Raw genomic sequence first — 18,465 nt, 5'->3', positions numbered from 1 at the left:
ACCTATATCTTATTAAAATCTTAAGTCTGCATGCATTTCTGTTGTATTTACCACACATTTTTTAATTATCTTTTCCCGTCATAATTTCAATGCACATATTTATTATGTAAGCTCTCTGATTAAGCAGTCTGGCCACCAGGCTTCCACAAATCGCTCAAAATGCTTTGTTTTTCTCATTTACCATTTTTTTCTGTAGCTGAAATTCCTCAAGTCCAAAATGAGGGTTTAAGCAAAAAATATTTTTTTAGCTGATGTATTTCACATGTCATGCAGACCCCCACCTGCCAAGAATGAGGCATATTAATTTTGTAATATGAACATTGATTTTAACTATTGCTGGAGTGAGGAAATGACTTGTTAAACAGATCAGCCATGGCTGGAAAAAAACATTTGTATACCAACAGACAGTGCTTGTGGAGACAAAGGACCATTCCCTGACACATTCAACCCACAATGAACTTTGATCACCAGACATTGAAGGTGAGGAAACTCACATTCCAGGATGACTGCTAAGATGACCAAATCCACAAACAGATGTGGTCAAACCAGCTAGTCACATGACTAACCTGCCAGGCAACCTGAGTTTTTTGAATTGTACCTTCTGTTTGTGAGAGAGACTGTTTGCTCCTGGACTGTAAAACACCTCTCAGGGCTGACTCACCGCAGTCTCTCCTGTCTGCTCCCATCTCTTTCTCACAGAACTCCAAATCTACTGAAGATGTGAATCACAAGAGAGAAGAGTCTTCTACATTGAACAAGGTTTAAGAAGAACACTGGGCCCGAACGAAAAGCAAGATCTACCTATAATCAAGGAATCTACAGTGAGTTTGAAGAAGTTACCAAAACCAACTTCAGATATTGCCTCAAACATTTCCACTTTATTTCTTCTGCTCTTTTCTGTCTCTATCTGCATGTGTGTATCGCATATGCATGCTAGCGTGGGCGTGTCACGTATCCGTAGGCATTAACCAAATTAGAGTTTAAGTTTAATAAAGTTCAACCTTTCTTCTTTAAACCTAAGAAAACCTGTTTGGCTGGTTTATTTGCCTTACAGTTGGAAAGCAGTGAACAAGGATTAAAATTAAACCCTGTTACGGTAAGACCAGGTGAAGGCTGAGAGGGAACCCTAGACTCCTTTTTCGCCTGATCGTAACACACAATAATATGGTTACACATAACAATTGAATTGTCTTTTAAGTCTTCATTAAAGTTTATACATGAAGGCTTTTAAGCTTTCTGAAAAATCTGGGCTTGAACTTTATATTGTTGCCCACAGCTGTGGCTTTATGAATTAAATTTATATTGTGCTCTCTGAACAATTTCAGTTATCTCATTTTTGTGGATCCATCCTGTTTAGGCAGCTGCACTGACAGAATTTTTTTCTGTAACTTCTGGCCATTTCTGCTAAAAAGCTTTTCAAAATTATTTGAAGTTAGAGGTCAAATTTTAAAAACATTATTCAGGTAAAATTTATATTTTCCTTGAACAGTTTTGTTTGTGTGCGTTTTTTAATGAATAGTTAGCATGTGAATCAGCAAGGGGAAAAAAAGGAGACCGCTGATGGCACATCAGTTATAGACTCTATAAACTTCAGAAAGTATCATTGGAGAGATTGTCTTTCCTCATTGTAATTGAGTACATTTTTCAATAAAGTTACATTTTGAAGCAAAATGTCACTAATTTATCTCACCTGATTATCACCTGGCTTGACAATTAAGCAGCCTGATTGCCACCTGTGTTATGTTGACAGTTCTGTTCTAATTGCTATCAATTGGCAGAGAGAGAGAAACACAGAGGGAACACAACATTTTGATCTTGTTTGGTGCAAAAGTGGTATAGTTCTGATAAGGGGACCAGAATTTGGGGTATAAGTCAGGTTACACACACCCATTCTAAAATACATGATAGATTCTGGCAAAATTTACAGAAGATGTGCTTGTTCCCAAAGCCATCCATGTGAGCAAATAACAGGATAATCAGGGCAAAATTACTGTCCCCAAAAATCTGTCATTTATACCAAAAAGGCATCTGACTTGTCTAAGTTGAAAACAAGGATTAGTTACCTGTGTGACTTGAAAAGACAGTATGATGTGCTCAGAGGCTCTGGATGACAAGTTTTGCTTGAAACCTCAGATCTGACTGAAACAATTAGAAAAATCCTTTCTAATTTATGCAACTAATAAAGAACTCTTAAAGTGGTCTTTCAGCAATTTCAGACAAGGAAATATTTGCTTTACACCTTTCTGTTATAGTGCCATTATCATAGGATTCTCTATGAGCATTCCAAGGTATGTCCTTATAACAGATGCAGAACAAGAGCAGGATATAGAGGAAATGTAAGATAAGGTTGCATCAAAAAGGGGGGAAAAAACTAGGAATTACCCTTCCACCAGATTCTACAGACCACACCTCTTTCTCAATGATGTCTCAGAAGAGACTGCTTAAGGATACAATGGTTCCATAAGACAACATAGAAAACTGCAATTCCTATCACAAACTGGTCTCCAAACATTCACTCAAACATAAAAAACAAAGATCACACTAACTTCAGAACATTGGACCTCTTTTAAAGTTGTTTTACTCTAACTTATGTATTTATAGTAAGTGTGCCTTGTTACCACCACATCTACCCTCTGTGCATCAATGTGCTGCTTTTACCTTGGTGTTGCACTGGTGAAAACGAGGGTCAGAAATGCTACTAATGTTTGGCTCTGCAGAGGTATCATAAGCCTCTTAATACATGGAATAACACTTCTTTTGTTACAAAATACCAAATATTTTGATTCAGTGTAAACAACACCACAGGAGATCTACTAGCAATATACTGAAAACCATACAATTTGCACACACCTCTTGTCAACTTTTTCCAGCGCCACCACTGATGGCAGCATATAATTACAGTGTAGCAAGTTTCCATTATAAACATGAGCATAATAATTTATAATAGTAATATTTAAAAAAGGTAAAACATATGACTTTAAAATGGGTAGTGAATTACAGCTGCATGCCCTGGTTCAATATTTCCCTGCCCTATGACTCAGCTTCACCTGAAGACTACATTAGGCTGATTTTCCATGCACGAGGCCACAGGAAATTGAGCAGTTCAAATTAAAATTGAGATCATGTATCACACAGGACAATAACATGTTATGATGAGTGGTTAAGATAGCTCCCAATGATATGGCAGGATCATACACCAGTATTATATAGACATCACAGTGCACAAAGATCAAAGCATAGGACTGAAGAGATTCTGCTCTGCACTGAGCCTGTGCTTAATTCAACTTGGTCCTGTTTGATGCTGACACTGGGTGCCAAAAGTAAACAATTGTTCAGTTCACTCAGCAGTGGCATTCGTGGGCTTGACAGTGCATATAAGGGAGTGTGTTCCCTGTCCCCCAATGTTCCTCCAAAAACAGATTAACAGGCAACACTTTGCTGTTTGCTGAGTGTAAGATCACGGACAAATTTGCTACATAATAAGTCGTTTGAAAAAAGTAATTTTTGAAGTACTTTGAGACCATTCTGTGAAATATAAGGTGTTACATAAATTAAATTTAAACTTAAAAAAGAAAAACTTTGGTGTAAAGAAAAGACTGACTTGCTTTTGTATAGCACCTTTCATGACCTCAGGATGTCTCATAGCACCTTAAAAGTGAAAAGTATTTTTGAAATGTAATCACTGTTGTAATGTAGAAAATGCAGCAGCCAAATTGCTCACAGTCAGGTCCCACAACCAGGAACATAATAATGAGCAGATATTCAGTTTTATATGGCATCAATTGAGGGATAGACATTGGCCAAGACACAAGGGAGAACACCACAGATACAAAACTGCAGATGCTGGAAATCTAAAATGAAAGCACAAAATGCTGGAAACACTCAACAGGTCTGGCAGCATCTGTGAGAGAGAAACAAAGTTAACATTTCAGGTCAATGACCTTTCATCAGAACTGCCATTTCTGAATAGTGTCTGACATTTAATAGGCCTTTTTTTTAAGGGATGTGGGTGTCGCTGGGTAGGCCAGCATTTATTGCCCATCCCTAATTAGCCTTGAGAAGGTGGTGGTGAGCCACCTTGTTGAACCTCTGCAGTCCATATGGTGTAGGTACACAAGCAATGCTGTTAGGAAGGGAGTTGCAAAACTTTTACCCAGCTACAGTGAAGAAACAGCGATATAGTTCCAAGTCTGAATGGAGTGTGGCTTGGAGGGGAACTTGCAATGGCCAATCTTCTGTAATCTCTCCTTTTACACCAATAGCACGCTATTCCTTTCAATTGCTCGTTTCAACAGATCTATTAAGATGAACACTGAACACAGTTGTATGTTGCTGCACTGCCCCAGCTTACCATAATTGCACATTTCAACAAAACCAAGTTTGTTTAGCATCCCCACTGTCACCAAATTACCCAAGAAAACTTAGAGGCACCTAGAGAGAACTGGACAGAGAAGGCAACAAACGGCTATTTTTCTTGTTTCGTTGAGCAAGTGACCCTGCAGCTTCTCGTCACTCGAAACCTGAGAACTGAACTATATTCTGACATAGTCACGATCTGACCAAATAGGTGATCCTTCTCTGCTCAATGCAGGACAGACGACAAATAGCGAGATAGCGAGTGACACCCATACTCAAACCCACCGCTGTCACTTGAACACAACTCAGTATTGTTTGGCTCCAAAAATGAACAACATCAATTCACCACATCTGGCGAATGACGAGCCTATTCGGCAACACTGTGTTACATAAATAAATATTACATCCATCAGTCTTCACATGGACATCCCATAACTAATTTTGGGAGCCAATGTACAACACCACAGGGTTAAACAATTCTCTGCCTAACTCCAGGGGCTGGAGGCGAAGTGGGGAAGAGATTCAGCAGTGACAGAAATCTACATAATTGTCGAGATACAAAATAACTCATAAAAACAATTTTAGGGCGGAGAGGGAGGAGTATTTACCAGAGGAAAAGTGAACATTTATCTATTATACCTTACAGATCTATCAAAAAAGCGCCAGTTTCAATTTCTATCTTCCAAAGTATGTGTGGGTCGATGGAGGGGGGGGGGGGGCGGGGAATATCATTGCGTGAGATGACATTTTTGCACTTCTTGTTGCCCCCTCCCCTCGCTCGCTCGCGGTGTGGAGCTGATCGCGGGCGCGAGCGCCAGCGCGCCCCCTGGCTGTGTGCACGCGCCCCGGGGAGGGAGAGAGGGGCGGGCACGCGGGTTTGGCGCGTGCTGCCTGAGTGTGGCAGTGTTGTCAGCGCGTGGGAGCGAGCTGGAGTCAGAGAAAGTGTTTGCAGGAGGAGGCTTCAGCACAGCCCGCTTCTCCCTCGCTCCGTGTGTGTCTCAAAAATGCAACACGCTGCTCTCTGATTCCTCGCTTTCTGCTCATAGGAAAATAAACCACGGACACTTACTCCCGGAGAGAAACGAAAATGTTCAAGGACGCTCCGAAAGGTAAGGAGGGCTAGTGGTGTGTGCGGAAATTGTGTTTTTTTAAAAAAAGGGTGCATTGATTCGTTTTGCATGCTGGTTGACAGTGGAACTGGATTCTTTTTTTCCATTATTCTGATGCTGCAGCTATCTCCTCAGTCAACCTGTCGCGCGCTCTAAAGTCTGGTCTGTGTCAGGACCTCTGCTTTGCGAAGGCGCTTTTAAGATGCTGTTTTGCTCGGGATTATTTGCTCACTGAAAGGAATCTTCCCGCTGATGTTGTGTGAGCTTTAAGTTTAATGAGAAAAATCCCCAGAAGTGTCTGAATTGGCGCAATCGCAACGCACTCGGCATATGCCTTGGAAAGAGATATCACGGCCATCAGTTATTAGTTGGTGTGATCGAGAAAGGAAACAATGATGTTTTTGGCTGGTTTATGTCGCTTTGTGTTTATGGACTTGGAGCATTTCCCATTGCTGTCAAGTGCCTATGACTGTGTGGTTCCTTCTTGCTCAGCAGGTTTATTTTAGTGTTGAGGTTTCGCGGTTACACTTGTTTTAAACGTATTCCTCATTGAATTGGATTTGAGGCTGCAGTTTAACCAGTTCTTGGATCGTCTGTGTATATGTGTTTTCTTACAGTTCCTTACATTTAGTTTCTGTATAGGTGCTGTATACCTCTCCCAACAACAGCCCCCTACCCCCGCCCAAGTCCATTGCCGTCTCTCTTTTAACATATTTTACAATAAATTGTCCTCTACATCTTCATCTTCAAGGTCAGTAGAAAGTATAACACACTTCGGAGCAATATTTTTATTTTCCTTTCACATTTAGGTCATAACAACAACTGAAGATGGTGTAGATTTAGGATGAACATTTTTGATCCATCTCGATTTTATGAGGAAGAAGCACAACGAAGTTTTTTGAGAGGAGGGTGTTCTCACAGTACATTGACTGCTCTTCTAATTGGACAGAAAAGTTGGTCTTAAGGGATTTACAGCAATCCCAGTTGCTTTGGGTGTTGTGTGATAATTATTTAGTAGTTACGTACACTTTCATCTAACAATTCTACTTGGTTTAATTATAATTGCAAACATATTAAACTTTACAGGTAAATCACCAACTTGAAATTTAACTGTGTCTTCAGTAACGGCTTCATGTGCAAATGAGGATATGCAGCCCGAACGCACAGCAATCTATAATGAGAACTCGGATACGGGTCAGATGCTGGCTTAGTCAAACAAATTCGTCTTGTAGATATGTGGAGCGCTAGATAAGTGTGCATTGTACAGCCTCTTACACTTGTCATTTCATTTATCGTTGGGGTTTAACATTTAAAATCCCTGCAATACTCATTGTAATGATAAAAGGTGCCTCGGTGCAGTTGTATTTAAATGTTAACACGAATAGAATAGATGATTATACAACAGTCAGTTAAACCTCCACAACCCTCAGTTAAACCTTCACAACCCTCATTTAAGCGGTTTTGATTACTGGCTACGGTATATTTTTAATGTAAAATATTTTGTACGGTCGAAGCAACATGATTTCAAATACTTTTAAGCAGATTGCTTATAGACAGTCGAGATGGACTGGTGAAGTAACTCCGTAGCAGCAACATACACGCGCGTGCGGCTGAGGCTATAAACCTCGCCTTTCATCCAACTTGCTCCTTAAAGCCACTTCTCCAGCAGGTTTGCTTTCCATTACAAGGATTTCATATGGATAATAGCATCAATCCGAGGCTCGTTTCAAACGGCGTCTTCCACACCTGGCGCTCTCCTGTTCCCTATCTCTGAATGAAACGCGTGTTGATTATTACAAATTGCAACGCTGAAATGTGTTTAAAGGTCTTGGGGACCGGCCCACCTGCTCCTTTGTTTGATCACCTGTTCAGTCCTAGATCCCGCCGTGTGAGAGGAGCTGACCGTGCTGCAGGTGGATGTGTTTGTGTGTAATGTGTTCGACAGGGAATCCGTGCTCCATTTTCTGTGGTGTATATTTTTTGTTGTTACTGGGTGGGGAAGAGAAAGAAGTACCTCCACAAGCGCACACAAGAGAAACAGTGGATGGGGTTAGGAGCAAGGGACGTGAAGGAGCGAATATATCAGTTTATTATCTGGCATTTAACTAGTTATGGACATTTAAGTGTGTATTGATTGTAACGTTTATGATTGAAATGGCAGATAAAGACATAGGGAGAGGTCTTCTTGGACTTAATGCAATTTCCATTCAGCACACGTCCTTCAAGGACAGAGGACAGGTAGCCAAAGGGTCTGTGCACTTCACTGCCGTAGATTTGCATTCAGTCTTGTTTGGCAACCGATGAGGGTAAACCGCGTGGTTATCAAACAGTTGACAGTCCCTTTTGTACAGTAGAGGGGAGAGTAGTATCTGGCTTAACATTGCATGCATTGACCTTCAAAAGCGAAGATCAGGCTCGTAAGAAGAACAATTTAAATCCACATCGCTAAACAGATAATGAGAGAACACGTAAAGAAAGCATGGTCTGCTGAGGGTGAAATGACCCGAAATAATACCCGCTCAGCGGTGGCAGTAAACATATTGCAAGTCATTGCCTTTGACTGTTCCTGTTGAACGTGGATGGAAGAAACGAGAAATTGATCACTTTCAAGTGCCAGCCAAAAACATTTATTACACTCATCACTGTAAATGTGTTTGCCTTGTTGAGCTCCCCTATAATAATTACAGGGTCAAATGGCTTTTTGGTCTTTATTGTTGAAATAACAGCAATGGTGGTGGTAGGAGATAGGAATGAAATTATACAGCGCATGGTGCGGAAATACATGCGGTAGGCGCGTCTGTTCACTTCCCCTTGTTTTACACTCCATTCCAATTTCACCTGAATCTTTCTTCGTCTTTGTCCAGGGTGTTGGTTCTATTAAAGTTGAGGTGTATATAAATAAAGACAATATAATGTCCACAGGGCTGATTTCTCCAAATTCTCAATTTTTTTAAAAGTTGATTCAAACTGATTTGCAAATTTGGTAGTCCGCCACCTGCTGAGCCACGTTACCAATGCGAGGTATTTTGTGTGGGCTTACTTCTTCAGTGTCAAAAATGTAATCTTGATCGACTTTGATTTCCTTCTTCCTGTTACCTACTCAGCTGCTTGCGAGTTGCCTATGTAGCGACAGCACAGGTGTTGCTTTTTAAAGTCTGTATTTTGTATAATATGCTCCCAAAGGCTTTCACCTTCACCGATCGAGACGCAGAGACTGAGTATTTGCTGAATATTAATTATCTCGAAAACAGTGCGTATACACCCATCATCAGATTGACGGAAAACACATTACCATATTGATCCGGATTTCGGTAGAATAAAAAAGACCAGTCTCCAATGTTTACACCCAAGTCATTTAACCACACTTGCGACAGTTGACTCTTAATTGTCTCCACTATCTTACATCGTTGCAAAAGGAAAACCCAGGGCCTTCAGAGTCGACATTAATGACAGTAAATCCATCTTCCTGCTTCATTTCCTTGCCAGTATTAGAAATAAAAATTAAGTTTGATAGGTGGGGTCCTGAGGTAATCGTGCTATTTTAAGCACACCTATAGAATATGTTAGGCATGCAGAATAAGGAAGGAAAAATAGCTGACAAGGGAACCAATGTGTATGGCCTAAGACCACACTAGCTCACCACGTTGTGTCCAGGTTGAGCCTCCTTTCAAGATTGCGGTCAAGAAAAAAAAAATAGAGGCCTTGTTGATTTGGTTTGCTGCTGAAAGTTGATGTGCATGAATCTTGCAGTTGCATATATTAATCAGTGCACAGAAATAAAAGACCCCGAACATTCCACCAATAACTTCAGGCCATCTGATAATATAATGAAGTTTATCATGTGACAATTGCAATGGATTAAATTATATTTTAGGTATTTCTTTGGGCCTCCTTATCTCGAGAGACAATGGATACGCGCCTGGAGGTGGTCAGTGGTTTGTGAAGCAGCGCCTGGAGTGGCTATAAAGGCCAATTCTGGAGTGACAGGCTCTTCCACAGGTGCTGCAGAGAAATTTGTTTGTTGGGGCTGTTGCACAGTTGGCTCTCCCCTTGCGCCTCTGTCTTTTTTCCTGCCAACTACTAAGTCTCTTCGACTCGCCACAATTTAGCCCTGTCTTTATGGCTGCCCGCCAGCTCTGGCGAATGCTGGCAACTGACTCCCACGACTTGTGATCAATGTCACACGATTTCATGTCGCGTTTGCAGACGTCTTTATAACGGAGACATGGACGGCCAGTGGGTCTGATACCAGTGGCGAGCTCGCTGTACAATGTGTCTTTGGGGATCCTGCCATCTTCCATGCGGCTCACATGGCCAATATAGGCTATTATATAGACTATAATTAGTAGACTTCACATAGCTAACATAGCTATGGAGTCAAAATTGTGAATGAACGACAATACTGATCCTTAGTTTCTGTTCAAGAAAATTACATGTTCCTTTGGAATAGTTGATCACATTTCTATCTTCAAAAGATGAGGAGTGTGTGAAGGAAATCTTAATTGTAATTTCTCCCCTGTCCACCCGCCCCCTCCAAAACCTCTTCTGTTTTGTTTCAACTGCAAGATGCAGCAAGTCACAGACCCTTGTCAATGCTGCTTTGTAAACAATTATTAGAAAGCACATGGGTGTGATCTGGATGTCTCCCAGTTTATTTATACTACAACTTTCCACCACTGCTGCAGTTATAATGTAAATGCAGATCCAATATGGAGCCGTCATTTGTCCTGCAGTAGGGAGTCTCACTCCACTTTATTTTCAGGCTTAACATTTGATTTACACTGGACAATGTTAACAGTAGTGATATGGGCCCTGTAGTGTAAATACACCCAATATGAATTTCATTAATTTATCTGTAATCAAGCACTTGTTCTTGACTCCTGCTTCCAAGAGCATAACTAAATTCAAGGGCCCAGATTTTGTGGTCACCAGTGAAGCAAGGCCATTTGCCCACAAAGCAGCCTCTGTGGCGTAATTTCCCCCTTTCCTGACAGTTTTAATCTATTGCCAAGTTAAAGGCATGTCTTGCCGAGCATCAGTGATGTTAGCAAGCAGATAAGGAGCCAATTCCATTGAAGTATTCACACACAGCAAACCAGGAAGTTAAAAGCACTTAATATCCTTCACTTTTAAAATTTCAGACAGTGAAATAAATGATTGATTGTATTAACATAGAAGCATAAATAAAGATAAAATTTAAAAAATATGCTTTTTAAAATGTGAAATTTTTATCATTATGGAAAAATTTGATATTCCACAAGTATAGAATTTTCAGGACCACTGTAGGTGTTTAGCAGTAATCATGAACTTAGTACACTATTGAAAATCCAGTTGCTCCTCATTAAACAGGGTTTTTACAGTGAGACTAACAGTGTAAGGGTAGAAGTTCATGTCAATTTATAGATTTCCCACTGAAGTCTGGAGGGCTGAGGGCGGGTGTGGGGGTACCTCAATAGCGCACCCTCTGGAGAAGCGTAGAATCACTGACAGTCACTTCTGGATTTCCATTGTCGGTTTTAGTTGACTAATAATGGCGGATGCTAGCAGTTTCGCTGTCACTACCACAGCAAGATTTGGGCCAGTATATTAATAGGCTTAGTGAGAGAGAGGAACTGAAGGAAATCAGAATTAGTAGAGAAATGGTGTTGGGCAAATTGATGGGATTGAAGGCCGATAAATCCCCAGGGCCTGATGGTATGCATCCCAGAGTACTTAAGGATGTGGCCCTGGAAATAGTGAATGCATTGGCGGTCATCTTCCAAGATTCTATAGACTCTGGAACAGTTCCTACAGATTGGAGGGTAGCTAATGTAACCCCACTATTTAAAAAGGGAGGTAGAAAGAAAGCAGGGAATTATAGACGCGTCGGCCTGACGTCGGTAGTGGGGAAAATTCTAGAGTCCATTATCAAAGATTTTATAGCAGAGCACTTAGAGAACAGTGGTAGAATCAGGCAGAGTCAGCATGGATTTACATGTTTGACAAATCTACGATCTAACTTATTTGGATTTTCAGAAGGCTTTCGACAAAGTCCCACATAAGAGATTAGCATGTAAAATTAAAGCGCATGGGATTGGGGGTAGTGTATTGCGATGGATAGAAAATTGGTTGGCAGACAGGAAACAAAGAGTCGGGATCAATGGGTCTTTTTCCAAATGGCAGGCAGTGACTAGTGGGGTACTGCAGGGATTGGTGCTAGGACCCCAGCTATTCACAATATACATTAATGATTTAGATGAGGGAACTGAATGCAATATCTCCAAATTTGCAGATGACACAAAACTGGGTGGGAGGGTGAGTTGTGAGGAGGATGCAGAGAGGCTTCTGGGTGATTTGGACAAGTTGAGTGAGTGGGCAAATGCATGGCAGATGCAGTATAATATGGATAAATGTGAGGTTATCCACTTTGGTAGCAAAATCAGGAAGGCAGATTATTATCTGAATGGCTATCAACTGAGAGAGGGGAATATGCAGTGAGATCTGGGTGTTCTCATACACCAGTCGCTGAAGGTCCAACAGGCGGTAAAAAAGGAAAATGGTATGTTGGCCTTCACAGTGAGAGGATTCGAGCACAGGAGCAGGGATGTCTTGCTGCAATTATACAGGGCCTTGGTGAGGCCACACCTGGAATATTGTGTGCAGTTTTGGTCTCCTTATCTGAGGAAGGATGTTCTTGCTATAGAGGGAGTGCAGCGAAGGTTTACCAGACAATTCCTGGGATGGCGGAACTGACGTATGAGGAGAGGTTGAGTCAGTTAGGATTATATTCGCTAGAGTTCAGAAGAGTGAGGGGGGATCGCATAGAAACCTATAAAATTCTAACAGGACTTGACAGGGTAGATGCAGGAAGGATGTTCCCGATGGTGGGGGAGTCCAGAACCAGGGGTCATAGTTTAAGGACACGGGGTAAACTTTTCAGGACTGAGATGAGGAGAAATTTCTTCACCCAGCGAGTGGTGAGCCTGTGGAATTCGCTACCACAGAGGCCAAAACATTGTATGTTTTCAAGAAGGAGTTAGATATAGCTCTTGGGTCGAAAGGGATCAAAGGGTATGGGGAGAAAGCGGGAACAGCTTACTGAGTTGGATGATCAGCCATGATCATAATGAATGGCGGAGCAGGCTCAAAGAGCCAAATGGCCTACTCCTGCTCCTATTTTCTATATTTCTATGTGTGGGAAGTCCAAGGCTGAGCCTCTATCGCACTATCCAAATAGATGGAATATTGGAGCTTCACTACAATATTCGAGAGCACTATCCTGTAATAGGAGTCATTTCAGTGCTAAAATATTGGCTTCCACTGTGTTGCATTTTCTATTCTATGTCTCAAAATATTTGAAATTTAGGAAAATGTAATTCGCTGGATGTGAAACTTAAGTGTATATTGAACTTGTCATGGAATATGGAAGTTTATTTGTAAAGCCATTGTGATTTTGTGGACTTTACGCTTGTCATTATGTTTCTCAACAAAATATGATTCTGGAATATGAACTTTGAAATTCTGGCAGATTTGTGTTTATCTCCTTTTCAAATAAGTTTTATTACAGAGGAAATTTCTGCAATACAGTTGTGCTGCCACTAGATGTCATGAGTACAAAAGCAAAATACTGCGGATCCTGGAAACCTGAAACAAAAACAGAAAATGCTGTAAATACTCAGATCAGGCAGGTCAGTTCTGATGAAAGGTCATCGACCTGAAACGTTAACTCTGCTTTTCTCTACAGATGCTGCAGATCTGCTGAGTATCTCCAGCGTTTTCTGTATGTGTCATGAGTACACTTATTTTTGCGATGAACTAGAGTCATCTAGTGGCAGTAAATGTGCACCACAGTGCCCCAGAACAAATTAATTTTGCAAATATTGGATATCATTTATTTTTCTTATAGACAAGACAAATGTCTTTGGAGTTATTTTTACTCTTGTTTCCCTTCCAATTTTAACTATTTAGGTCTTCATATGCAGACAAACTGTTTCCAGTGCTCTGACCAGCCATTTTTTTCACCTCTTTACATTAGATGAAGAGGTTAATGTGAGACAATCAAGCATATATCCCACAATCCCTTCATTCTCGGCATTGAACTTCCAACTGCTTCAATTTGGGGAAAATAAACAGTGGATGCAATAATGCTAGTTTGAAAGAACTTCTATAACATGTTTCCAATTTTATTGAAACATATTTATCACAATTTTGCCAATAACCATTCATCTGAACATAAACCACTTACCTGTGACTCAAAACATTCAAAGGATCAAATATCAATACTGCACATTAAACATAATTAAAACTGATGCATTGCTGCTGGGCTAAAGATGAGACAGAATTATGTCATTGGTGAGGTTGAGTGTGAAGAAAATGACCACTTGGAGGGTATGTGATGGGTTGAAGGTCAGTATGATGTATGGTTTCTGTTGAGGGCTGGAGTACCAGGTGTGGGGATGAGGGTGGGTTATGGGAGTGACATTGAGGATTATGCGGGGATAATAGCCATGAACAGTGGTTGGAGGTCAGGATTGAAACTGAAGTTTAAGCAGTAGATGTGGATAGAGGCTGTAGTGGAGGGTTATCTATACATTGCCTACAAAAAGAGTCAACTATACTGCATTATTTCTGGGACTTTTACCATTACTTGTACTGAATAGTTTTGCTTAAGATTACAGCTAAAAAGACAACCATGATAACCGTTTGTTGCTGCTGTTGACAGGTTTCCTCCACAAAACAAAACATGCATTACTGATAGGCTAAATAAATTCCATTTAAATCCCCACCTTATTTAAAAGAAAAATGGCCCTATGGTTGTACTATGTGAGTCAGTAGGCCCCAACAGTTCATTTTCTTTAGCATAGAAAACAATAAGGACTTTAATTCTGCCAGAGACACTTCACTGGAGTAAAAGAGAAACTGAGATTGAGGTTGGAATGAGAAATAGAGATAGGCAAAGGTGTTAGGCATGTAAACAAGCTTGACTGGGTAAGCAGTGCATCACTGTTACTTTATACATGGTTCTGGATTCTAACTGCATCAGGTTTATGTGAGGATGGACAGTATAGGACTACGGTTTTCTACAAAAGGATGTGAAGCAGAGTTTGAAGTGCCAGCAGGTTGCATGCTGTATTGGTGTGGAACTGGGAAAGCAGCAGGATAAGCACATCAATTTTAAAAATAAGACTTTTTGTTTAGTATATAATGAATACAAATGAGAGGTAACCATTGCCTAATGTTACCTTTGTGCTTAATATTAATGGCATCTAGGATAAGGCAGCTGTTGTGGTTGTATCTCCTGGAAATTTGTTTTGATAGAATGTGATGCCACAATCAAGGATGATACTATGGACATGGTTCTGGGATCTAATTGGTTAACGGAACAATGGCCTTTCAAGCAATTGTTACAGTCAGGTGAGGAGGGGTTGAAGGGCTTCCCTCTTTTCCCTCTCCTTGTTTGGCCACAATAGGTTTAATTATTTTTTTAAAGTGGATGTACTGGCCAATTCAGTAGGTGTTTGATTACTTACTCCCTTTCACAGCATATAGAAAAATCACCCACAGGAGTGAAACATTACACTATTCCAAATTAAGTGGTAAAAATCACAGTGTTGTGCTATGATAAAACTACTTGTCCAAGCTATGGTAGCTATGTCTGTAATAAATGAAAACAACAACTAGTGCAGTCATCCTTTGCCATAACTATGACTTCTGTTTTTTTTTAACTTGCATTGTTTATTGTTCCATCTCTTTGCAAAGGGACCACATAAAAATATGGTGTCATTCTCCACTACAGCTGATACACTACAGCTTCTGATATAGCAGACTGCTTATAGTTTTCTTAAGGATACATATACCATGAAAGCTATCTTCTGCAGTGAATACACTCTCACTATACTTCTGATGCACAGAAGTTCTGACTTCTTGTGGTTTACTGTTTAGAAGACAAAGTTATAATGCAGCTAAATCCCTTCAAAGATGATTGCTTCCCCAGAGCTCTCAAACAGCATTTTAAAAGGTCAGAGTCTCCATCCAAAATGTTAACTTTTCTTTTTACTTCAGATGCTGATACACCTGTGGTGATTTCCAGCATTTTCTGTTTAATTTCAGATTTCTACTTTTTTTTATTATTCACTACCTTTTACAAGAGGAGGTGAAGGTTTTTAAAAAAAATCTATATAAACGAAAGCTGCCATAGTGAATCAATTTCAATGCTATTCCTTTTCATGAGGTATTGTGATGAGAGGGCAGCTACATACTTCTCACCATCCAAACAATATAAAATTACTTACTACAATGAAATGACTTGCATTGACATAGCACCTGTAACATATAACATTGTCCCAAGGATGAAAATAGATGCCAAATCATAGGAAGGGTGACCACACTTCGTCAAATATGTGGATTTTAAAGAATTTATTAAAGGAGACGTGAGAACAGGAGAGGCAGAAAGGTTTAAGGAGGGTGTTGCAGAGATGAAGGCTGAGATGGCAGAAGGCAGAGCTGTCATTGGTGGGGTGAAGGGAAGAGGAATGGATAAGAGGCCAGAGTCAGAGGAATGCAGAACTTTGGGACAGAAGCAGTTCAGAGATGGGGAGGGACAAGCCCAGGAAGGGTTTTAAACATGAGGATGAGAATATTAAACTGTAAGTGTTAGAGGACCAGGAATCAAGAAAAGGGGTGAGCAGGATAGGGGCTGAGGAACAGAGTTTAGGTTCAGCTGGAGTTTGTGAAGTTTGGAGGATGCAAGGCTGGCCAGGAGAGCAAAAGGTTCGTAACAAATACAGGAAAGTTCAAATATCAGAGACATGTCAAAAAATGAAGTTTAATGTAAGGAAGGTAGTAGTAGAGTTGTGGAGTAAATTACCAGAATAAGCCTTGTTAGTCAACTTTCTTACCTTGTGCTGTGAAGGCTTTGGTTATTAATGCTGTTAGAATTATGATTATTGCTAAACTAAACATCAGGCCTGAGAGAGGCAAAGAGAGAGTATGCAAATAGACTAGTAGCCAATGTAAAAAGGAATCCAAAAATCTTATTTAGGCATATAAATAGTAACAGCATAGTAAGGAGGGATAGGGATGATTAGGGACCAAAAAGGAGTATGCTGCATTGAGGCAGGGGGAATGGCTGAGATACTAAATCAGTACTTTGCATCTGTCATCAATAAGGAAGAAGATACTATAAAAATTACAGGTAAATAGGAGGTAGTTGAGATACTAAATGTGCTAAAAATTGGTAGAGGATGTACTGGAAAGTAGATAAGTCACCAGATTCAGATGGGGTGCATCCTAGGTTGCTGAGGGAAGTAAAATTGGAAATTGTGGAGGTACTGGCCAGAACCTTGAAATCCTCCTTAGATACAGGGATGATGTCAGAAGACTGGAGAATTGCTAATGTTAACAGCCTTGTTCAAACAACAGTGCAAGGATATGCCGAGCAACTATAGATCAGTAAGTTTAACCTCTATAATGGGAAAGCTTTTAGGAACACTAATCCAGGACAAAATTAATGGTCACTTGGACAAGTGTGGATTATTAAGGAAAACCAGTGGATTTGTTAAAGACAAATTGTATTTAATGAACTTGATTTGAGTTTTTTGATGAGGTAACAGAGGGTTGATGAAGGCAATGCAGTTGACATAGTGATATGGACTTCCAAAAGTGTTTGATAAAGTGACACATAATTGACTTGCCAGCAAAGTTGAAGCCCATAGAATAAAAGGGACAGTAGCAACATTGGTATGAAATTGGCTGAAGGACAGGAATCAGAGTAGCGGTGAATGGTTGTTTTTCGGACTGGAGGAAGACTGGAGAAGTGAGGTTTACCGGGGATCAGGGCTAAGACCAATGCTTTTCATATATATCAATGACTTGGACCTGGGTGTAAAGGCCTGCTACCCGACTGAACCCGACAGGACCTGACGGCATGTGTCGGGTTCGGATTGGGTTGGGCCCCTTTTCCGGGTCCAGCTTTCAGGCTCAGATCGGGCCGGACACACACGGTAAGTGCTCTGCTGGTAAGTATTGAAATTAAAAAACTTCCCTGAGCTGGGAGTCTGGGACGATGACGTCATCACGCATATGCTGCAGCTTCCTGCAGGTTTGGTGTCAGGAAGGTAAGTAAAGGGATGGTCGAGTCGACTCGGGCTTGGGTCAGGTCGGGCTCAGGGCAAAATTGGAGGGACTCGGGTGCTCTGTGGTTCAGTCAGGTTCGGGTCAGGTTCGTTTTCCCGACGTGAGTAGGCCTTTACCTGGGTGGACAGTTAACAATCTCAAAATTGCAGACGACACAAAACTTGCAAGTGTAGTGAACAGTGAGAAGGATGGTGATAGAATTCAAGCGAACACAGGCTGGTGGAATGGGGGACAAGTGACACATGAAATTTAGCACAGAGAAGTGCAAAGCAATACATTCTGGTAGGAGAAGGCAGAGGCAATATAAACTAAAGGGGACAATTCTAAAGGGGGTGCTGGAACAGAGACCTGGGGAAAGATGTGCACAATTTGTCGAAGGTGGCAGCGCAGGCTTTGAGAAAGTGGTTAACAAGCATTTGGGATCCCAGGTTTGTTCGCTTGCTCTCTCTCCTCCTCTCCCTCTCTCTCCTCCTCTCCCTCTCTCTCCTCCTCTTTCCTCTCCTCGTCCTCCCCCTCCTCCTCTTTCTTGCTCATCCTGCTCTCTCTCTCTCTCTCTCTCTCCTGCTCCTCTTCCTCCTCTCTCTCTCTCCCCGCCTCTTCCTCCTCTCTCTCTCTCCCCGCCCCCGCCTCCTCTCTCCCTCTCCGCCCCCCGCCTCCTCTCTCCCTCTCCGCCCCCCGCCTCCTCTCTCCCTCTCCGCCCCCGCCTCCTCTCTCCCTCTCCGCCCCCGCCTCCTCTCTCCCTCTCCGCCCCCGCCTCCTCTCTCCCTCTCCGCCCCCGCCTCCTCTCTCCCTCTCCGCCCCCGCCTCCTCTCTCCCTCTCCGCCCCCGCCTCCTCTCTCCCTCTCCGCCCCCGCCTCCTCTCTCCCTCTCCGCCCCCGCCTCCTCT

The 18,465-nt window shown here is 41.5% G+C and overlaps 1 protein-coding gene across 5 annotated transcripts in view; it reads left to right on the top strand.

Annotated features, from left to right (window-relative positions):
• The first annotated feature begins 5,287 nt into the window (after positions 1-5,287).
• The window catches only part of LOC137377033 (synaptotagmin-7-like), a 1,016,894-nt gene continuing 1,003,716 nt past the window's right edge, over positions 5,288-18,465 (top strand). For 4 of the 5 annotated variants that reach the window (XM_068046201.1, XM_068046202.1, XM_068046200.1 and 1 more), the window contains exon 1: positions 5,288-5,465. In XM_068046201.1, coding sequence (XP_067902302.1) covers positions 5,444-5,465 — 22 coding nt within the window. In that variant the 5' untranslated portion in view covers positions 5,288-5,443. The remainder of the gene's footprint in view (positions 5,466-18,465) is intronic. The other variant, XM_068046203.1, reaches the window with a different exon arrangement.

This window comes from Heterodontus francisci, chromosome 14 (genome assembly GCF_036365525.1).
Source record: "Heterodontus francisci isolate sHetFra1 chromosome 14, sHetFra1.hap1, whole genome shotgun sequence".
Classification (NCBI taxonomy): domain Eukaryota; kingdom Metazoa; phylum Chordata; class Chondrichthyes; order Heterodontiformes; family Heterodontidae; genus Heterodontus; species Heterodontus francisci.
This window is presented reverse-complemented; position numbering and strand designations above follow the sequence as displayed.